Genomic DNA, 24,474 nt, shown 5'->3' with positions numbered 1-24,474 from the left:
TACTATAGGGATGCAGAGATAAACTGAGGCTGTAGATCATCCCTCTGTGTGTTAATGGAATTAAGGTACATTTTTCTCATAATAAATCTCTCACTTTGTTTCAATTCTATAAAATAATAGGAAACAAGAAACTATACTAGACTTGCTGACGTGAATGTGATCAGTCACTTTTTATGTGAACCCTGTAAAATGACTGTTTTCTCAAAGTATTGTCTTTGTGGCTCAGCAGCTGCCCCAGACTTTTCCAAGTCGTGGTTTTGTAAAAGATTAATTAAGTTTGTTTAGTAAATATAATGGATTCAAATTATAAGCCACTATTTAGATCGCAGATAGCCGGTAGCTATTTATCTCTGATGCTTCCCAGAGACTTGCTGTCAGATAAGACCAAAGTATGGTTCAAATCAAAGACAACAAAACATTTGGGTGTTAAGCAGAGGGAGCTGAGCGAGCGGTTTCCATGCCCTGGCAGTCCGTGCACATGTGCTGCCTGGTGATGGGGCAGATTATTGGTAGTTGAAGTATTATCGCTGGTATTTTTGGGTAGTTAGATGGGCAGTACTGCTCTGACGGAACATACTGAACATTTCCTAAATGAGTTTTTCCCCAGGAGTGATTAGTATCTCAGTTTAGTTAGTGTTATAGGATTGGTTATGGGATGTTAGCGAGATAACAAATGTAGTCTTTGTTTGCACAAAGTGGAGGCAGCTATTTTGTGAGCAGGGTCATGTTACATGTTTTCAGCACAGTACATAGACAAGTGACAAGTTCACTTTAAAGATACCGTTTACACCACTAAACCAAACATCAATTCTTCCAGTTCATTACAAATCATCATTATTAATGAATTAGCATCTTGGGAGATAAGAAGATGAGGATTTCAGGAGTCAGAGATGTACGCTAATGTCACCGCAGCTGCTAATGTTGCAGCCATCCGGAGATGTATTGACTGTCGTCTTTGCGAATCCAAGTATCTGCATAGAAAGGGCCTGATTCAGTAGCATACGCAATAACGATTACGGACGCAGTCGAGCGATTGTCTGCCATTGCTCATGTGTACAAGCCACACTGCGCCTGCGCAGCGTTTGCATTGCGATTACGGACGCACAAGGAAATCCTTCACAAAGTGATTTACAGGCTGTCAGCGTTTTGGGGGTGGTCAGAAAAAATGCAGGCGTTTCATGGGCGTGCATAAATTAGCCACTGCTATTGCATACGCAGCATGAGAGCGCTCTGCGTGCGAGGAGACTTGCAGTATCTGTGACTGGTCAGACCTGTTGTAAATGCGGCATGACTGGCCGATGTGCGTCGATGGTACCGATGTTTACGCAGAAGAGCGAGGTTGGACAGATGTGAGAAGGCAGCAGTAGGCGTCTTTATGCTGGCTGAGCTTTGGCAAGCATTAGCATGTTTTCCCAGCTGCATTCCGTGCGAAATCGTAGCTGCGAATGCTACTAAATCAGGCCCAAAGACGCGCAGAATGGCCGTGGGAGCTGAGACGTCGTATGTATGTTTACTGTGTACGTGATCGCAGAAGCAGGATGTGACACGCCCCCAACGGTCACAACACGCCTTTATTTTTACCCGACACTGCTCATTACCATCCGCAATGCTCCCTGACGTCAATCACATTGCGAATGAATACTTGCTGCGATCGACTATGGTAAAGGACTTTGACGCATGCGCAGTGCGATTACGAAAACAATAATGCAGTTGGTCCAAACTTTCTTGAATCACGACATCATAAAGTATCAGCATATTTTTCACGGCATCCCTAGGCCAAAAGTTAGTTATTCAAAAGTAAATTGTGCTTCCCTGCCGTCTTTAGGTTCAATTATGTGGTTGCACTTCTGTTTGTCCACGTAATTTATGCTTGCCAGCAATCAGCACTAGTTTTGGCTATCACATTAACCATAATTTCATTCTGTTGTGGACCACCAACCCGTGGCACCTCTACAAGTGCCTGCGACACCCCAGGATACCACAGCACCCAGCCCAACCTCTCAGTGAATATTGCCCCAAATGGTTGGATGTGACTAAAATTGATTAGATCTCTTCTGATCATTTCTTAAAAACAGTCGGCAGTGGATGACTAATGCCCCCCATACCTCAGCGACGCATTGACGAAATTTCCAGATCCTCAGATGCCGGGGTTGGGGCATTGAGGAAATCCAATATGATAGATTTCCCTGATTTGCCCATCCCAAACAAAATATTATCGAGATAGACGAATCAGGGATTTTTAACATGAAGCATTTCCCTGATTCCCTAACGGATGGCAGATCATCGAAGGCCGCCAGTCAGATCAGGGAGTCAGGGAAACAGCTGTCTGATGTATGGGGCCCTTAAGTGTTATATATAGCCTATGTGGAAGTTATTTCTATGTAAAAGACAGTTATGTTGTAACAAAATGCAATCAAAAATATAACAATGAGGCAATTTACTAAAGTAATTGCGACATGGCAGGAGCCCATAGCTGGTTTAAAGTGATTATCTGTGCTGCGATCTGGTATAAGTTACATTGCTGCACTTTTGCACCTATGTTAGCAAATACTTCCAGTTTCTCCTAAAGTCTAATGCCAATTTATGGTTCCAGCATTGTTCTGGCTACTCTTCCTCATATTTCAGGATAATGCTATCCAGCTTTTGGTGTAGTGAGCCAGATGTGTGTTATGAATATTGTTCTCTGGTTTAATCCAATAGGACAGAATTAAAGCTGCTAAAAAGGCCTCAGAAAATGTTATACTCAGTCCAGGGGCAGCCTTTTAAACAGACTTCTTGTTAGGTGCTTATTTAACACCTTCGCTGTTTAGGCTTCTCTCACTCCTGAGACTATTTTTGCAATGGTCACAGTCCAACATCAATATCACTATTCTTATTATGCGGTACCACGCCACCAAAAAAAACTAGTTTTTGTTTTGTTTTATTGGGGGTGGGGGGCCTTTGGGGTTGATTCAGGTGTGGATTGCGTCACGGAATGCGATTCTGCATTGCATCTACATCACAGATTTTGTTCCACCCCATAGTTGTGAGCAGAAAGATCTGCATGTTTCCGCCGATTCCAGGGGTACAGTTTATGGCAAGGATACGCTGGCATTGCGCCCTGTGATTGAATTGACCTCTTTAAATTTGTTTATACCGTCTCATACACCATATAAAATCCACGCAAAATGGCAGAAAAAGTGTTGTTGTTTTTTTAATAGTGAGTTAAAACACATATGTTTCATGCTTCAGCAATAATCCACCAAAAATAGCAAAGAGTAGGATTCTATACAGTAGGTTTTTAGAGATCTGGGCATTAGGACCCCTCATTCTCTGTAAATTGTGATGTTTTGTGTAATTGTGGGTGTCATTGTCTGGTGTTCAGACAATAATTACCAAGGGCGCTTAGTCCAGAGCAGTCAGGCTAACGAAAACCGGCACCTGATTGGTTGATGTGGTTTACAGCACATAATTTCATTATGGCAGAGGTTCCTAAACTGTGTGCCGTGGCACCCTGGGGTGCCTCAGGACACTTGCAAGGGTGCCTCAGGTTGGTGGTCCAGCACCAAATCTAATTATTTATGGTCAATGTAATGTAAACATGTGGACAAACAAAAGCGCAAACCTTTCCACCAGCACATAACTGAACCTAAGGATGACAGTGTAAAAGAGGTATTACATAATTTTAAGTCGCTTTTAGAGCGACTGCAGCAAAGATATGTAAGGACAATTCTGTACTGTAATTATTTTGTGTTTTATTTAAATCAGTCATGGGCAACATGTGACCCAGGGTCTCAAGTTGCTCTCCAAGCCTTGATCTGAGCCCCACAGCTAGTCACGCTGTGTGGCGTATTGAGGCTAGATGTATGAGGACACATCTGTAGGTAGGATTTATATATACTGAACATCTGTAACATGTGCAACATAAAAAAAAATGATGTAATACCTCTTTCTGACCTGGGTTATTGCCGGGGTAACCCAAGTCCTGGCTTGGTGTTAGTGTCAACCTGGGTTCTGTGCCCCAGGTCCTCGACCCTGGTTACGACCAGGGTTATTCCCAGGACCGACCCGGATATGCTGCAGTCTGAAAGGTGTAACCCAAGTTACGGTAAAAGGAACTGATTGGCGGATCAGGAACTTTTCATGACTCATCTTTGTGAGCCTGTATAAATACGTCCACTTCTAATGACACTGCTTTGCAGGGCTGACACAGGGCTGGGTACAGTGTGCAAGGCGACAAACCGGGAATAACTTGGGTCCAAGGTTCAGAGTGAAAGGGGTATGAAGAGCTGTAGCACATGTTGAAACAGAGGGCCTGATTCAGACCCGGTCGCGAGGCTGCATTCGCACACAGCCTGTCGATGTTTGCAACCTGCGCATGCGTACAAGACGCAGTGCGCGTGCGCAAACCAGTCACTGCGATCGGGAAGCGATCGCGGCCAGAGCGCTGCCGCTCCGGAAGCATGAGTGATAGGACGTGCCGTTTGTGGGTGGTGACATGGAGTTGTCGATGGTAACACGTCACATGGCTAAATTAAACACATTAGCACTCGCAGTGCTTGCGGTAGGGTATGGTCAACCACAAGTGGTGCGTATGGGTCAGATGTTACTTGATGTTACCGATTGTTTAATACACTTCCTGGAGATGACGTATGTTACTAAGGGAAAGTGGGCGTCTTGTGTCAGGCTGGTGGGCATCTAATTTCATACCGCGATCGCACGGCAAAACATAGTGGGCTTGCTAATGTCTTGCTAGCGATCGCGGTATTTGCATACTTTGCGGATGGCTGCGTGTGAACGCAGCCTTTTGACCGAGTCTGAATCAGGCCCAGTGTTCAATATCCAGGATCAGACCCAGGATTTAGGTGTGAAATGGGTATTTGTAACGCTTATGACACTCACTATCCAGAAATGAGAAACAGTTTCCAAAATTATAAGGATTCCATTTTTACTCTGCTTGCTTGATATAATATGAAGTTTATTTAATACCATAATGCAGTGGTTCCCAATCATGGCACCCTAGAGTAACAGCATTGTTTTCATGGTACCGCCCCTAAGTTTAAAAGTGTTATTAAGAGATTCAGAATAAAATGTAGTAAAGTGAATTAAATTGCCCCCCAGCTACTTCCTGATTTGTTAACAAATGTGTTTGTTTTATCTTGTATCAACCTGCTGAGATGTTATTAAAGATAGGTGTTTCTTGATGTTAAAGAGGAGGGGAAGGGAGCAGGAATCTGGACGCCAGGCATGTACTAAGGACACGCCGTATGGCTCTTTTGCAGGGACGACTGGGGCTGTAGAACATGAATAAATAGAAATGATAAATATCGACCTTTTGAATGTGTCAACCATTTGACCATGTCGACCTAAATACATGTCTACATATGCTTGGTCAACCCAATGACCATGTCATCCTACTGACTGTCGACATTCAGAACCTGTCAACCTTCTGGTTTTGACCTTCAGACTGTCGACCAGGAAGCTCACACAGACCCAGGAGAACAGAGATGTATTGAACATTGGAGAGAGATAAAGTACCAACCAATCAGCTTATAACTGTAATCATACAGACTGTGGGCCTGATTCAGACCCGCTCGCTAGCGCTGTGCGCTTGCAAGCAGCCCGATGGTTTGCGAACATGCATGCGCATGCTTCGTTCTGCGCGTGCGCTTACTACTCTGTGCGATCACAGGCCGCTCGCTCGCCCAGCAAAACCAGCCCAGTGAAATGAGTGACAGGAGAGGCCGTTTGTGGGTGGTAACAGGGGCAGGACCCTAATAACGGGGGTGTGGAAGTGCGAACACAGGCGTGCCTGGGTGTTTCAACGCTGTATTTAAGGCGTGCATAATTAACAGGCAGCGTCATAGTGCACGTCACATGCCTGTTTTTTACACTGAAGTCCTCGCAGTGCTTGCGGCAGGGTAAGGCAACCACAAGCGCTGAGATCGCTACCGATGGTGCTCGATGTACCAATGTTTTAATACACTTCCTGGAGATGACGTGCGCAAGTGGGCGTCTCAACATACGCTTATGGGTGTCTGCATACACAGAGCGATCAGTCGCACAGCCAAAGTGGGTGTGCTTATGCCTTGGCGAGCGATCACTTCCCATGCCGTCACTTTGACAAATTTGCATACGCTGGATGCGAGCGATTGCATCTAGCGAGCGGGTCTGAATCAGGCCCAGTGTTTGAAAAATAACATTTAGGAGCTGATTGGTTGGTTCTTTATCTCTCTCTCCACTTTATCTCCAAGGTTTGATACATCTCCCCTAGAAACTTAACATAGATAGGCCATGACCTCGGTGCAGTAATGCTAACTGTGATATGAAAAAAAAGAAGCTTTAAATTTCATATCTTATCAAACTTAAGAGAAAGATCAATAGTTTAACGCAATCATAAGATTAAATGTGTAACAAATGTAACGTGTAATCCTCAAGCACAATGCCTGTGGATTACACGTGTGACGTTTGTTACAGGGGTTAAATTTAGGACTGTGTTTTATAAACAATTGCTTTTCTCTCTTTGATAAGCTTCTTAATTTCAATATTTTCAAGTATCTTAGGGTGCGCTGATGAACAATATTCCAAGCTATGGCTAATGTAACCCACAACAGTAATTGACAACAATCTATCCTGTACACGAGTATTCTTGCTATGAACTCTAATTAAAGTAAGCTAATTATTATTTATTTTTTGTTATCTTTTTAAATTATTGTGACTTGTAGGTTGCTTTTCTGAAACAGTCTCTATAATCCAGTCTATCATGTAATCTAATACAGGAAATACACGTTTTAAGTTATCTGATATAAATGTCTATTGGCTGATTCAGAATCGCAGGCTGCTGCGACCGCTTTAAATTTTTTTGCCATATATGCGTCTGCGACTTTCTGCAAGATGCTACAATCAGACGCAGCATGGGGCAGGTGCAAGTTTAGATGCTGCGTCCGATTGTAGTGTCTTGCAGAGTCGCAGACGCATATATGGCAAAAAAATTTAATCAGCCCCTAGACGTTTATATCAGATAACTTAAAACGTGTATTTCCTGTATTCTCCACCAGAAAATGGCCTCCATTGTAAGCAGCCGTGTGTCCCTATCGTAGCTGCAACCCTGTGTGTACACACCATAGAATGCATACCCTGTGTGACTTCACTTGCCTACTCTCCCGGAAGTTGGGTGGGGGGCTCACAATTTTTCGAGCAGTCCCCCACAACCCCAGAAGAGTGGCCGGGCCTTCCGCATTCCGCCAATTTTCTAGTGGAGTGGGCAGGATGGGGAGATAATACCACTAGGAATTGACGTTCATAGGGAGGTGGCGGGACTTCAATTAATGCGACCGCATCATTTTAGTCCCACCCCCTCCCTAAGGACCCGTGTATTGCGGGCATCTTGCCACGATGAGATCAGGGCCTAATGACGTGATAGCCCAGACCCGTCCCCCGAAGTAGCCAGCTGCATCTTCTCTCTGGCTTCTCCTGTAGGCAAGTATGACTATTGCGTGCAACTCAGAATAAGACCCATAGATTGTAAAGCATATCTTTGGATGCAGCACCATTTTTCTTCAGTATGGCCCAGTAGATGGACTTTCTGATAACAAAGCAAACATAATAGCAGTAAATATTATTTGGAAAAATAACATATACAGTGTATTGAATGAAGAGTGTCTTCATTGGTTGTCTATAACTGTGTCCGATGGTTTACAGTCACCTATTCTGAGAGAGTGCCACAGAGCTATATTTTACCTGTGAATAAGGGCACAATAGAAATTATAATGTAATACATAAGGAACAGAGGGTCATTGTCAAAGACTAAGGGGCATATTCAATTAGGTGTGAGGGTGAGGATAGAAAAAATCCCGTACCTGCAGGGTTTTTACTGCAGGTGCAGGATTTTTACTATTCAATTAGGTGCAGTGTGTTTTATAGATATTGAGCGCCGGGAGGCTTGTTTTACGCATCTCCAGAGCAAGTCTGATTTTTCCTAGTCTTTAATTTTATGAAAAATCAGTGGGACTTGCTCTGGCACCCCGGTGGCTTGGCCCCCCCTGAGGACCAATTAAGCAAGTTTCCAATTAGCTTAATTAGTGCTTAATTTCTCACCTTCTGCAGCGCTGTCTGTTTCCTGCAGTGCTGGGACCTGGTCTTCTGCAGCAGCGGTGAGTATTTCAGTGTGTATGAGTGAGTGACCCCCATTGTATGTGACCGGCCCCCCATACTGGGTGTTGGAAGAATGACATCTCCCAGCAGCCCTTGCGCCTCCCAGCACCCCTGGTGGCTTCTAGCAGCCCTCGGGACTTTCAGCGGTCCCCTCCCCAGTGACTAGAAGGAGGGGAGGACACCGGGAGCCGCAGAGACCACCGGACACGTAAGTATCTTTTTATTTTGTTTCACGCGTCGCAAGGTTTTCAGAGCTGAAAACCCTGCGACCACTTTCTTTTTTTGAATTGGGTGTGAGGTTTTTTACCTCGCTAAACTGAATATGCCCCTAAATATGTCATAATATCTAAGCAAGACATTCTATGTTAGTGGTTGCCAAACTTTCTTGAATCTCAGCACCCTCGTGTCAGCATTTTTTCATGGCACCCTAGGCCAAAGTCTCTTATTGAGAAATTCAGCAAAAATATGTACTTAAGTAAATTCTGTTTATCCGTAGGGTCAGTTATGTGGTGGAGGACAGGGTTGCACTTCCTTGTCCACATATTTTCTATATGGACAAGGATGTGCAAGCCTGATTGGAAGCCACTAGCACTGGTTTTTCCTATCGTATTGACCATAAATAATTTGATTTGGTCCTGGACCACCACAGCAGGGCCGGCTCCAGGGGTCAGAGCACCCTGTGCCGGCCCATCATATGGCGCCCTCTCATCCGTGCGCGCCCGAATTTGGGAGCGTGGCCTAATTACCATAGGCCACACACCCCCTATGTGATGTTATTTGGAGGCGTGCCTGCATGGCACTCCTCCAAATAAGGTCAGGCTGGAGGTAAAGCCCAGCAATCCGTCACTGGCTGGGCTTCCCCAGCCCTCTTCCGTCAGTGAATGGATGCCATTCACACTCCGGGGGTCCAGCACCGCCGCACAGCTGCGGCGGTGGGGGTCCCCAACCTCCCAATTAGACCACCCGCGGGCCACTTCGGCCCGCGGATGGAGCAGCGGGACAATACTGTTCCACTGAAATCGGGATACTGGGGAAGGGTGCCGCCCTCTAGGGGTGGCGCCCTTGTGCGACCGCACTGGTCGAACACCCCTAGAGCTGGCCCTGTGCCACAGCACCCAGATTGGGAACCACTGGTCTACGTTCTAAACTGACAATAACTAAAGAGTACAATTGAAGATTATTCAATCACTGTTCCTCATACTGCATCACAGCAATTTACAAGAAGAATCTTTGTAAACAACATGACTTTTCTGGAAAATGCTGAAAATGCAGAACTGTAATGTAAAGGCACACTAATATTACTTACTGCTGTATTAGAAACAAAAATCCATTTCTGAGAAAGTGCTTTAATATGGCTGATAACTTGGGTCCAACTCATGTAAGATGTGTCCACATACATCTAGGCTCCTTGTGCGTTAAACAGTCCTACTACTCGCGCTATGCCGAGGTGTGGCTCAGTAGCACTGAGCGTCTTTTCGTGTGACTTTTTCCCTTCAAATGCGTCTTATTCGCACAGTGATGCAAAAAGGACACACAAGTAGCTTCTGCTGATTAGAATGATATGCGGCATGCCTATATTCTGTGTGCGACTGTGGGTGTATCTGCATGCGAAATGCTACGTTACAGTGTCAGCATCTGTGACACTGTAACGTAGCGTTTCGCACGCAGATACACCCACAGTCGCACACATAATATAGGCATGCCGCATATCATTCTAATCAGCAGATGCTACTTGTGCATCCTATTAACATCACTGTGAAAATAAGACACATTTGAAGGGAACAAGTCGCACAAAAAGATGCTTGGCACTACCGATGTCACACAGTGTTATGTGTAATGCAACTTGTAGTGCACGGAGGATAGATATATGTGGATACATCTGTAACACAGGTCACAGTGCATGGTGCAGCCATTGGGTTCATCTATGCAAGTGGATTCCAAACTGGGTGCTGTGGCACTCTGGGGTGCTTCATGGCACTTGCAGGGGTTCCTTAGGTTGGTGGTCCAGTACCAAATAAAATTATTTTAAGTCAGTATGATAGGCAAAACCAGTGCTAATGGCTGCCAATCAAAATAATTTCTGGACAAAAAGAAGCGCAGCCCTGTCCACCACCACATTACTGAACCTAAGTGTGCATATCCACTTCCCGACTGTGAAACGAGAGCACGATTACGACATTGTAATCGTGCTGTCATTTCACAGTCTGTGATGTGCCTACACTGAACTCAGTTCAGTCGTTCAGTGTAGGCACATCAATCATCCCCGTACATGCTGAACCTGATGTGATCATCAGGTTGACCAGCATGTACGGACGATGATAGATGTCTAAAATGACCAGCGGGCACGCACATCGCTAGTCGTTTTTGACATTTACATGGCCGATTTGCAGACGATAAGCAAGCGATTAAACGATAACGATATCGTTCGATCGGCCTGTTTAATCACCTAGTGCACAGGTTCTCAAACTCGGTCCTCAGGACCCCAAACAGTGCATGATTTCCATGTCTCCACACAGAATCAGTGAAATAATTAGCTCCACCTGTGGATCTTTTAAAATGTGTAAGTGAGTAATGAATACACCTGTGCCCCTGCTGGGTGACCTGGAAAACGTGACCTGTGTGGTGTCCTGAGGACCGAGTTTGAGAACCACTGACCTAGTGGATACACGACATAAGGGCGACGAACAAGCACAATTTACTTCAGTTAATTTTTGCTGAATTTCTCAATAAGAAACTTTTGGCCCAGGGATGCCGTGGGAAAAATGCTGATACTCTAAGGTGCAGTGATTTGAAGAGTTCGGAAACCACTGATCTATGCAATAAAAATGGACAATACATTTTGTGGCTACAGATTTCCAATCATATACACGGCTTAAATTACCTATAAAAAAACATCCTTTCTAAGTTATCTGCAGTATTTTAGAGGATTTAAAAAGTGCATGCATTCTATTTTAAACCAGAAATAGTTAATATATGTTCCTTATAAACAACATATTGTACAAGACTCCAGTGGATGACAGCTTTGCCCCTTCTACTTGATGATGCAAATTATGTCAGGCACCGCCCACCACTACTTTACATACCTATTTTATGTATCACTTGGTGAGAAGCTATGACCAGTAGGCCTGTGCTGCTTGTTAAATACTTGATCATTTGGAGGTTCTCTCTCTCTCTCTTTCTCCCAGTGTATTTATACTGTATGTTCCCATTTAGGGTTGTCCATACTAAGGATAGTAAAGCAGCCACCAAGGGGTAGAGGGGTACAGTGCCACCTGGCTGTCAGGGATATTGATACCAGTCCTAGTCTAAATAAAAACATTCAGTGCTTTGTAGAAACACAGTGCTTTATCTGTACTGTGTAGAAAGATCTTTGTGTGTATATGTGAAGTGGATAATAAAGACAATTAGTGATTACTGTGGATAAATTATTTATGGTTGTTCAAAAATAATTATACACACAAGGACACATGACCACTGCCATACAATAGATGTTTGTAGTCACCATCAAAACATCTGAGAATGTAGGTCAGCGCATATTAGAACCACTGTTCATGTCAGACACCAAATAAAATAGAACTTTGATATCAGTCTGGAGCGCCCTCTACAGGAACCAAATAGAACAAGGTCAGCTTTTGTCATTCCAATTGTGGGCCTAATTCACTACGGACCGCAATCCTGCGTACGCACACAGTTCAACTGCGATAGCAAGCCAAACCATTGCGATTGTAATGCAATCTCAGCACCACATAAGGACGCCCACTTTATCATACGCACATCCGTAAGGCTTAGCAGAATAGCGAAACCATCGGTACAGTCGAGTACCATCGGACCCATACACACACTTGCACAAGCCCTGACCTTACTCAGGAATTGCGTACTTCAGTGCACGCTATGAGGCTTCAGACTGCGTATGGTATCGCAGTGGATAAAATATGCACGCCCCTGCAACGCCGATGAAACGCACTGGCACGCCTGCGCTCGGCCGACCACCCCCTCCCCGTCACCACCCCAAATGGCACTTCCTGTCAATCACTGTGCCATGGGTATGCGTAACCTCTGCGATCGCGGTCCCGATCGCAGTGGCTAGTTCGCACACGTGCACTGTGATGCATTTGCAGAACGCAGCAATCGGCCAATTGTGTGCGTATCTGCAACCGTGTCCCTTGCTGAACCAGGCCCAGTGTCAGCTAATATCGCATCTTAGTGTTTGCAATTCCATCATACAATAGGTAGGTCAGATAAACATTTCTCCGGCAGCAATATGAAAACTCTGTAACAGACTTTGCTAAAACTTCGGTCAACTGAGACAAATCCAAACCTCACATTTTGGGTGTTAGTAACCAGGGCCGGACTATAGGGGGGGCGACAGGGACGGTCGTCCCGGGGCCCTCACACCTAAAGGGCCCCCACACAACAGCAGCAGCAGCTGCACAAGAGCAGGCACCGTTATCAAGCCCCGCCACCTCGCGGCAAAATGCGGGACAATTGGCTAGAGGTGGAGCCAGCATGATGCATTTACATTACAATTGTGTCACTTGGCTCCGCCCCTTTCCGATTGACCCGCGAATCGCGGCCAAGGCCGCCGGGGGGGGAGCTTAATAACATGGTGCCTTCCTGCCAGGTCCCCTCCCATCCACAACATGCAGTGGCGCAAGTGTGTGTGTGAAATGTATGTATGTATGTGTCTAATGTACAGTATGTGTGACACATGCATGTGTGGTGTATATATGTGTTTTTCTGTGTGAATGTATGTATGTGTGTAAGTATATAATTATATATGTACATATACAATTATATTGATAGGGGCCCCCACAAAGTTGTTGCCCCAGGGCCCCCTCAAACCTTAATCCGGCCCTGTTAGTAACAGAAATTTGGGCATAGCCGTGTTAGGGGCCCGTCCGGCTGCACATTGTTGCACTGTGCAGTCCTGTGCATTTCCTAAGGGCCAGACAAGTGGGGGCAGGCCGTACGACTAGTGGGGGGCGGCCCGAATGATGAGCGTGGGTGAGCCGAACGACAAGTGGGGGAGGGCTGGATGGCGAGTGGGGCGGTGCTGACAAAAGGGCGAGGGCTAGGAGGAGTGAGGGTGGTCTTACGTGCCCCGAACTCCCCAAAGCCTTATCCAGCCCTAAATGAGAGGATGTTGGAGCTGTAAGTGTTCATTACATTTTATAATTCACTATATGCACCTCAGCTGAACAAAAGTTATTCCATTTAAAGTAAATAGTGGCTATATTTTGATTAGTTCCACCTTCAAAGTAAAAATGTGCTTTGTATTGATAAAGATGTTCTTGCAGCCACTAAATAAGGACCACTTAAAAAAAAAAAAAGAGATAAATCTCCACACTCTTAATTATATTATAATACCCCTAACACAAGTCCTCCAACCACCATCAGTAGATATTTGCACATCCCAGTAAACCATACCTCCCAAGTGTCCCAATTTAGGCAGACCTGCCCCAACTCCTGGGAATGTTGGGATATAAATCTATGCCACTTACTGATGTCTTGCATAGTGGAGTGAGCAGTTGCCATATGCACCTGCCACTGGTGCGCAAGGGCTTTGGGGCTGTACTAAAACATCAGAAGCACTGTGCACAAATCCATTGTGTTTCAACCATGAACCCTCATAAAACGACCACGTTCCCAAAATCAGATGCCACATCTCTGTAATGATTACATAAATTGGAATAATGGAAGGTATGCATGAGACATAAACCTGATTTCAAAAATCATGATGACCCCAAATTAACAGCAGAAATTAGAATAGGCCTCAATAACTGCTTTAGTAATTATGTGGTGTGTCTTTTATTTCAAGGCAAAACCAGGTTAGTTTCGACCTAATCAAGTAGTTTTAGAGGACAAAATTGCCAGCAATGTGCTGAGATAAGCACCAATAAGAAACCTACGGAATAACCAGCCTCCATGTGCCACATATTGATATCTCTTGTGATAACTAGCAATAATACAGTTACCAATTATTTAACATCACGGTGAAGAGTGACAAGAGCTTGAAGGAGAAATGCTACAGTGATAACATCTGCAGCATTATCATATGAAGATAATAGCTCCAATAATTCTGAATTCAATTTTAATCTCTCTGTGCAAAAGTGAATTATAAAACGTGTATATCATCATTGTCATTAGTTTTATGTTTACATATCAGATCTATACAATGATAGTGTACCTTTAAACGATGTTGGGAAGCATGTATGGGGAGTTGGCAGTGCTGAGTGCAGTGTACACCCTGACATTAAAGAGCAATTAAAGCTTGTTTGTTACATTTATTAGCTTTAAAGCATGTAAGATAAAGGCGCATATCTACTACACGATATAAATGAACAATAACAATATCGTTACCATTCATCGTCTGCAATATCGTGCAGTGGATATGCCGGCAATGACCAGCGATGAGCGCTCCCCAGGCATCTGTCATCGCCTGAACATACCGCCCAACCTGCCGATATCGAAAGGTTGTGCGTGTTTTGTGCGTGTTTTGGGATGAGGGCGGGTGCCGGCACTGAACGACATACCGTTCAGTGTGGGCACAATATCCACTGCACAGTACAATGAACTATAACGATATCGTTATCGTTCAATCGTTCATTAATCGTGTAGTGGATATGCCCTTTAACCCTACAGAATAGGAGCCTTCAGCGAGTGTTGTCAGCCTATACTGTTCTTTACATTTTATATTTCATAAATAGTAAATTTTGTTTCTAACTATCAATATCAAACAATCTGTGCAAATCATAAAACAAAAATGTAAAATGTTTCAAACCTTATTGGAGAACTGTTATAGACCAATAAACTATTGCAGCCTCCAATTTGTACATTTTTTGCACATAATGGAGACTTTTGCGCTACTGCACTTGCGAAGATCTCCGGAAAAATTGCGCCATTGCCATTTTCCCAGTGATTTCTCTGCCGTGCATGTGCAGGTCTCCGGAAAAATGTGAGAATTAACAAGCCAGTGGCATTGGCCAAGATTGCAGATGTCCCGATAGCCCAAAGTAACCTCTCATCTTGGAAACAACAGCTTTGGGGATTCCATATTCTTAGGAGGTTAACCCTTAAACTACCAGTGCTGCATATAGATACTGCCCCCGCTGATTGAAAGGTCAACATTGATTCCACGAAAGAAATGTCTTCATGCTCACATCTATGAGTCATTTATTTTTGAAATTTGTGTAGTTGCTCTCGACCAGTCAATCAAAATGCACAGCAAGCAATAGACCAGCTATTCGTGGGACGATCAAAGCTTCCTGCAGACATAGGGGGTATGGCTGAATGAATTTGATGGCTGTGGCACAGTGGATTGGGAGGTTGGGTGTTGTTGTGTGCACCATGGATGTATCTTAGGCAGATGACGGGGTTGGACAATGTCTAGATTTGCATTGTAGAATGCTGACATCTCCCAGTGATGTTTACAATTCCAAACACAAAAAGAAAACATATTTTATTTCCAAAATGTCCACATATGCTACTGTGCACTCAATTAAATGCCATATTTTAAACCATTAATGAAAGGACTAATCACTTGAGGGTCTGTATTTGTGTATGTGCTGTCAGTGGTGTTTGTACAGTGTAGAGTAGAAGGAACTCCCTGTGCTGTGGGAAGCAGGATGCAGATCACTTAGTGTGTGGGTCACGTTAATGACCTCAGCTGACTAACACTGTCATTTTCTCTGGAAATAGTAAACGTCCTTGAAGTTCTGTAAGGACAATTAATATGAATCCCCTGGGAGTTCAAAGGTCACATTCATAGCCAGCTCTATATAAATCTCCCAGCAAATGCAGTGCAGATAGAATACAGGGTCAGGTCAGCCAGCATTCACATGTCCCTGTAATAAAGCTTCACCAAACTGCTTCTAATTGCTCATTTTAGGGACAAAAGCTTTAGGATTAAGGGGTCTATTTACTAAGCAGTGTTAGGAGACAGAGTGAAAAGTGATAAGGTGCCAGCCAATCAGCTCCCAACTGTCATTTTTCAAACTCAGCCTGTGAGATGACAGTTGGGAGCTGATTGGCTGGCACCTTATCACTTTTCACTCTGTCTCTTAACACTGCTTAGTAAATAGACCCCTAAGTAGTATTAATTGAAAATAATGTTACAAATGTCACATTGAATGTAGGCTACGCATATGAAATGTCAGACAGGCCCTCAGTGATATCATTGGTTCTCAGCAAAATAATAGGCTGCATCCTGGTCCAGCCCACAAAATGGATTCTGCTATATAACTTCCTCTTCCTTGATGATATATAGTTCAGTTTTTCCAGCCTGGTTTTGTTATATGGAATACATAACAGAAAGCCACGTTCACCAAAAACAAATTAGTGCATAACTGTGATACTGTCCACAGTGAGAAAGCAAAAATGCGCATAGGCCTACTGATATTCCTGATTACTAGGTCTCATTATACAGTATCTGTTACCCCCATACAAAAATATTTTTCTAAAATGTAAAAAAAAAAAAAAAAAATGCAGTCATGTAATTCCCAATAAAACATCACGCAGCTTTGCAATGAAATACACAGGCATGTTATGTGTTTTTGTTTCATGTTCAGAAAAACAAAACTGAAAATATTAGACCGCTATTGCTGAATCATAATTCCTGTTACTGTTCAATCATAATTATCACGGTCATTACTATTGAATGACAGTAGTCTTGACCTTTTCTATTGAATGAGAATTGACCTGTATTGACCTTTTCAATTGTTCTGATGCTGGTAGAGAATAACTATTTTCCCGCATGCTGCTATAGAATGAGAATTGTCCTGCATGCTGCTAGTAAATGAGAATTGTCCTACATGCTGCTATAGAATGAGTATACTCCTACCTGCTGCTATAGAATGAGTATTGTACCACATGCTGCTAGTAAATGAGAATTGTCCCACATGCTGCTATAGAATGAGTATACTCCTACCTGCTGCTATAGAATGAGTATTGTACCACATGCTGCTAGTAAATGAGAATTGTCTCGCATGTTGCTAGTGAATGAGAATTGTCCTGCATGTTGCTAGTGAATGAGTATTGTCCTGCATGTTGCTAGTGAATGAGTATTGTCCTGCATGTTGCTAGTGAATGAGAATTGTCCTACCTGTTACTAGTGAATGAGAATTGTCCTGCATGCTGCTGATGAATGAGAATTGTCCCACATGCTGCTAGTGAATGAGAATTGTCCTGCATGCTGCTGATGAATGACAATTGTCTCGCATGTTGCTAGTGAATGAGAATTATCCTGCATGCTGCTGATGAATGAGAATTGTCTCGCATGTTGCTAGTGAATGAGAATTGTCCTGCATGCTGCTGATGAATGAGAATTGTCCCACATGCTGCTAGTGAATGAGAATTGTCCTGCATGCTGCTGATGAATGAGAATTGTCTTGCATGTTGCTAGTGAATGAGAATTGTCCTGCATGCTGCTAGCGAATGAGAATTGTCCTGCATGCTGCTGATGAATGAGAATTGTCTCGCATGTTGCTAGTGATTGAGAATTGCCCTGCCTGCTACTAGTGAATGAGAATTGTCCTGCCTGCTACTAGTGAATGAGAATTGTCCTGCCTGCTACTAGTGAATGAGAATTGTCCTGCATGGTGCTGATGAATGAGAATTGTCTCGCATGTTGCTAGTGAATGAGAATTGTCCTGCATGCTGCTGATGAATGAGAATTGTTCCTGCATGCTGCTAGTGAATGAGAATTGTCCTGCATGCTGCTAGTGAATGAGAATTGTCCTGCATGCTGCTGATGAATGAGAATTGTCCTGCATGCTGCTAGTAAATGAAAATTGTCCTGCATGCTGCTGATGAATGAGAATTGTCTCGCATGTTGCTAGTGAATGAGAATTATCCTGCATGCTGCTGATGAATGAGAATTGTCTCGCATGTTGCTATTGATTGAGAATTGTCCTGCCTCCTACTAGTGACTGAGAATTGTCCTGCATGTTGCTATAGAATGAGAATTGTTCTGCCTGCTACTATAGAATGAAAATTGTCCAGTCTGCTACTATGGAATGAGAATTTTCCTGCCTGCTACTATAGAATGAGAATTGTCCTGCATGCTACTATAGAATGAGAATTGTCCTGCATGCTACTATAGAATGAGAATTGTCCTGCATGCTACTATAGAATGAGACAGGGGCGTCTTAAGAGAGGAGGGGGCCCATGTGCACTCCCTGTGCGGGGCCCCCTCCTCTCTCCTCGGTGGCCGGCAGCCGACTGAGGCGGCTGGCCAGCCACCGGAGCATTAGTAGACTCCGGGCACTAGAGTGTGCCCGGAGTCTACTGCGTATGCGCAGAACACCGGAAAAATTGCTGTGGAGGCCATTTTCAGGTGTTCTGAGCAGCACTGACACCCGACGCGGGACCACGGAAGGTAAGTTTAAAATAACATGGGTGCAGGGTGTGCGGTGCGGGGCCCCCCTACAGCCGGGGGCCCGTGTGCACCGCGCACACTGCACCCATTATAGATACGCCACTGGAATGAGAATTGTCCTGCATGCTACTATAGAATGACAATTGTTCTGCCTTCTATAGAATGAGTATTGTCCTGTATGTTGCTATAGAATGAGAATTGTCCTGCATGCTACTATAGAATGAGAATTGTCCTGCACGCTACTATAGAATGAGAATTGTCCTGCACGCTACTATAGAATGAGAATTGTCCTGCACGCTACTATAGAATAAGAATTGTCCTGCATGCTACTATAGAATGAGAATTGCCCTGCATGCTACTATAGAATGAGAATTGTCCTGTATGCTACTGTAGAATGAGAATTTTCCTGTGTGCTACTATAGAATGAGAATTGTCCTGTATGCTACTGTAGAATGAGAATTGTCCTGCACGCTACTATAGAATGAGAATTGCCCTGCACGCTACTATAGAATGAGAATTGTCCTGCATGCTACTATAGAATGAGAATTGTCCTGCACGCTACTATAGAATGAGAATTGTCCTGCATGCTACTGTAGAATGAGAATTGTCCTGCATGCTACTATAGAATGAGAATTGTCCTGTATGCTACTGTAGAATGAGAATTGTCCTGCACGCTACTATAGAATGAGAATTGTCCTGTATGCTACTGTAGAATGAGAATTGTCCTGCATGCTACTATAGAATGAGAATTGCCCTGCATGCTACTATAGAATGAGAATTGTCCTGTATGCTACTATAGAATGAGAATTGCCCTGCATGCTACTATAGAATGAGAATTGTCCTGCATGCTACTGTAGAATGAGTATTGTCCTGTATGCTACTATAGAATGAGAATTGTCCTGCATGCTACTGTAGAATGAGTATTGTCCTGTATGCTACTATAGAATGAGAATTGTCCTGCATGCTACTGTAGAATGAGTATTGTCCTGTATGCTACAGTTGCATGAATGCATCATATGAGCTTTTTGAAGTTACTGTTTTGTGTTTATGAACTTATAGCACTTAATATTATTTGTGTGCTGTTTTTTTTCTGGCAGTATGTGCAGAGAGCGACCTCGACACAGACTCTGACAAGCAGATAGACAGTTTGCATCTAAAAGCTCTGGAGGGGTTTGTAGCCGTTGTGACTCAAGATGGTGACATGATCTTCCTGTCTGAAAGCATTAACAAGCACATGGGCCTAACACAGGTGAGAAGTCCAATATTGTACTGGCCAGTTACCAGTGCTGCTTTTTGACTATACCAGATAAAGGAAACCCAGTATTTCAAAAATGCCACCTATCTACTAATCATGAATTAGATAAATATAAGACAAATACAAACTTGTGGAAGTGTATTTTTTTAGGTATGCAATACAGATGTGTCCCCATACATCCAGCTTCAATACGCCATGTAGCATGAGATGCTTGGGGCAAGTGAGCCACCAGGTCTCATGTGACTCTGCTAGCGCTGTGTGTCTTTTGTATCCCAAAATGCGTCTTAATTGCAATGTGCTGGGACTAGTACACACCAGGAGACTGCACTGATTCATTTGATATGTGACAATTGTATAACTTTGTGCGACTAAGTCTGTGTATAAAGCACAACAGAATTGGCGTGGAAAAAACTGCAGCCGCTGCATCATAGCACTTCGTATACAGATTCAGACTCATTGACACACAGATATACAAGTGTTGCATATAAACTCAGTCAGTGCAGTCTCCGGGTGTGTTATTAGCATCACATTGTGACTGATGCACATTTTCTCTCAGAAAAGATGCCAAAAAAATGACGCTCCGTGTAAGCAGTCGTACAGGGCCTGACACGCCGGGAGGAGCTGTTTGGCAATGTATAAGGACACATCTGTATAATGATATTAGTTATGTAGCTAATTACAGATGTCATGTAAATGTGGGGATGTAGTCAGCATCCTGGCAGTCAGGATGCCAGCGGTCAGAATACCGGCCCTGGAATCCCGGCTCCAGAACCCAACACCTGACATCCAGACGGTACGTATTAGGGTTTGGGGTTAGGCACTAGGGGGAGGGTTGGGGTTAGGCTGTGGGGGGGAGGGTTAGGGTTAGGCTGCGGGGGGGAGGGGGTGGGGGGTTAGGCTGCAAGAGGGGAGGGTTAAGCTGCGGGAAAGGAGGGTTAGGGTTAGGATACTTACCTAATTCTGTCGGGAGTCTGACTGTCGGGATTCCACTGTCAGTATTCTAACTGCCGGCATCTGGACTGCTGGGATCCCTTTCCAACCCAAAATGTGGAGGCTACAACATTACACTGAGAACATACACATATATCTGCTAATTCTGTAATTTAGCTTTAACGACAGTGGTCCTGATCTTGAGTCAGATGCATTTGTGAAAACGGACGCATCTCCCGTTTTCAAGCCACCTGCGCATTTGTCTGAATAGCACAACATGGTGTGCACATGCGCTGCAGGATGTGCCTGACGTGGCCATTAGGTGCGTGCATGAAGCATCTTGTGTGAACCGAGACCAGCATCAAATAAGCATTTCTGGGTGGAGAATATCATGACGCACGGAGTGTTTTTTCTAATGAGCCTGCCATGGGAGTGTATGTACATCTCCCTGTGATTCCGAGTTCTGCATACAGGAAAGGGACCTGTTTCTGAAGAATTTTTTTGCACCTAGCATGTGGACACAGCTATCATTATATCCATGAGAAGACAGCCTATCATTATATCCATGAGAAGACAGCCTATCATTATATCCATGAGAAGGCAGCCTATCATTATATCCATGAGAAGGCAGCCTATCATTATATCCATGAGAAGGCTGCCTATCATTATATCCGTGAGAAGGCAGCCTATCATTATATCCATGAGAAGGCAGCCTATCATTATATCCGTGAGAAGGCTGCCTATCATTATATCTGTGAGAAGGCAGCCTATCATTATATCCGTGAGAAGGCAGCCTATCATTATATCCGTGAGAAGGCAGCCTATCATTATATCCGTGAGAAGGCAGCCTATCAAATCATCTGGAAGGGAGGACTTTACATAAAGTGTTTTCTGCAGAATTGAAAAGCAGCCTCCTCATGAACATTGGTTCAGCAAACAAAATGGCTGGTTCCATTGTCTGCATGTAACATTTTTAAAGCAAAGCAATAATCAAAAAAATGATTGTGATAGGAGCACTAGAGAAGTTAGGGATGGCAAGTATATGTGTCCCAGATTCCTGTAATATGTATTTTAACCCCCAGGAAAAGTCTGTTTTACAAACAGATCTGAGGGTCGGCTTTTGGTAAAAGCCGGAGAATGGGTCCTGGGGGTGTGGATGTGAGAGAGAAGGGAGGGCTCCATCCACAGGGCCGTTTCAGGTGTTAGTCCTTTCAGCCTGAGAGCAGGCTAATTAGGGTTTACACCTGGAAGTGGCTCAATATAGCTGTGTAAGAGTTTTGATGCAGTGTCTCACACACCCTGTGGAGAACAGACACTGAGGTTTTGTTCTGAGACACTGTGACATTGGTATGTACTATGTTTGTGGTAAGGCAGTAGGCCCTGCCACATGTAGAGAGGGAGTTACCTGTCTAGTTAGTGCCCAGACGGGTTAGGGTTTATTTTTATGTTTTGTTTGTTTGATTATTGGTCTCACACAATAAAAACTGGTGCCGACCAGCTTGCACGAAAACCTTCGACTAGTGCTGTTTCCTGGCTGCTGTGTGTAAGGAGGTGCCCATCTACCCCAGGAGAGGGACCCCTACCCTGATCATATCACATTATATTATGTTTAAAATAATGTATGATGGGGTAAAAAATTTATATTCCTGTAGGGGCTGATTCACACACACACGTGTCTGCTCAGAAAATGGATAAAAACACATAAACACTAAAACGTCCTTTAGACAGGTTTTAGTGATGCATTTTAAAGGCTTATTTATTAAATTTTTTTGATGTATTATGATTTTACCAACACAATCTATTGTATTGGCAGCCAGTGACGTGCGGTGAGGTCAATTTCTGGGGAGACACACATGTATAAACACAGTCTTTATATCAAAACTCTGGAGCATAACAGGGAGTAAACTGTTTGTGCTATGTACTAAAATTTTCAATGCAGCATTAAAATATTAGAATGCAGTGACAGGAATGAGCCCTTAATTTATGTGTCATATTTTGTAGTTTCAGGAATTAACACAACAATGACCGAGCCCTAAACATGTATTTTTTTGATTGTCGTGCTTTATTATAATTAGCATATAAATATATATTGGCATATATTAGCATGTGTAAGAAATATATAAACCTTTTCATTATAGGTTGAATTAACAGGACACAGCATCTTTGACTTCACCCACCCATGTGATCACGATGAAATCAGAGAGAATCTAAGTTTGAAAAACAGTAAGAAATATATTTCTTTTGTTGTTTTATTTAGCAGGCTTTCCAAGCCAAAGTGTAACCATTTCACAACAATATGAATGGAATTCCAATATAGGCTGCTTGAACTGATCCGAATGATAGTCCATAGTCTATTTTCAACCTAATTCTGGGCCTGAATCAGCAAGGATCGCAATTGCAAAGCTGCACAAAGGCTATAGATACAGCATATGATATATGCACAAAGGCAGCTTTGCAATTACGATCCTTGCAATAATGCAAATGCAGCAGGAGGTGTATGACACCCCCTGCTGAATTTGCGATCCCAGCACAAGCTGGGTTCACCATCGTGACCATTTCGACAATCAGTGGTCGATGGTTATGATGGTGGATGGTGCCGGGCCTACGGACAGCTGAGTAAGCCTCAGGCTGGCCGGCTTGCGAGCCCAGGACACTGCAGTGATCAACACTGATCCTGGGCTAGCCACTCCCAGAAAACGGGGCGTACATGCCCCCGTTTCTGGGAACGGCTGGCCATCCCAGCCTTCCCGCACCGCCCCTGTCAGTCAGGCAGAGGCATTCAAGGGTTCACTGCTGAATCAAGTCCTCTATTTTATTTTCTTTAAATGTTACCAGTTTTTCACCAATTGTTTGTGTGAAAGACTGCCATGTGTGTAAAGAAAATGCAGGTTTATCAGTAGAATTTTATATTTAGTGCTTAGTGGTAATAACATTACAAGCATAGTACAAATAAATTATTGGGGTGCTATTGTCTTATTTATAGTACACAGTGGGCCTGATTCAAATAGTACTTAAACTCGATGGTTTCCGTACTAATCTGATTGTTTGGGGCCTGCTCAGAACAGGTCCTGCAATCTCGGTCGCAGATCCCCCAAGCTGCAGCATGACCTGATAATTAGGAAGTGGAGCGGGGGCGTGCCTGGTCTGCGTTCCCGGTTGTGCAGAGGCCAGCGTTTGCATTGTTGGACGCAGATTTCCTGTCCTCGAAAGCTGCCAGTCTCAGTAAGCTGAAGCTTACTCAGTCTCGTCGGTGCTGCCGCCGGTCGCCATGGTGATCCGATGCAGCATCTACAGATGCTCCACTCGGATTGCAATTGCTGTCAGGAGGCGTCTGCTTCTCATAGACGCCTCCTGCAGCATTTAGATATATTTGCTGGACAGTATTGTATAGCCGCTTCCTTGCGGCTTTGCAGTACTGTCCACATCTGAATCATGCCCAGTGTCTGTTGTCAGTTACATGTGCTCCCAGTGTCTGTTGTCAGTTACATGTGCTCCCAGTGTCTGTTGTCAGTTACATGTACTCATAAGTATTTGATTTTTGCTGTACTTATAAAATTTGCAGAAGTGATTGATGACTTATGGCCATCGTTCAGTCTTCACATACCATGAAAATCTTGAATGACGTTAGTTTATTTAAGTTGTTTAGAGTTTGTGTGGACAATTTGTGACATTGCTCTCCAGCCAATATCCTTCTGCTGTATCAAGTCATTGTCTCATCACTTTGTACAAAGGGCATTCCTTGTGAAAGTAACCCATCTCTCCCCTTACATATCTTAGTGTT

The 24,474-nt window shown here is 43.8% G+C and overlaps 1 protein-coding gene across 1 annotated transcript in view; it reads left to right on the top strand.

Annotated features, from left to right (window-relative positions):
- Positions 1–24,474, top strand: part of EPAS1 (endothelial PAS domain protein 1) — a 155,400-nt gene that overhangs the window by 91,870 nt on the left and 39,056 nt on the right. The window contains exons 3-4 of the mRNA XM_088477267.1: positions 19,606–19,757; positions 22,832–22,916. Coding sequence (XP_088333393.1) covers positions 19,606–19,757; positions 22,832–22,916 — 237 coding nt within the window. The remainder of the gene's footprint in view (positions 1–19,605; positions 19,758–22,831; positions 22,917–24,474) is intronic.

This window comes from Taudactylus pleione, unplaced genomic scaffold, assembly GCF_031769625.1.
Source record: "Taudactylus pleione unplaced genomic scaffold, aTauple2 ptg000201l, whole genome shotgun sequence".
Taxonomy (NCBI): domain Eukaryota; kingdom Metazoa; phylum Chordata; class Amphibia; order Anura; family Myobatrachidae; genus Taudactylus; species Taudactylus pleione.
The sequence above is the reverse complement of the archived record's forward strand: the minus strand, read 5'-3'. Positions and strand labels throughout refer to the sequence as shown.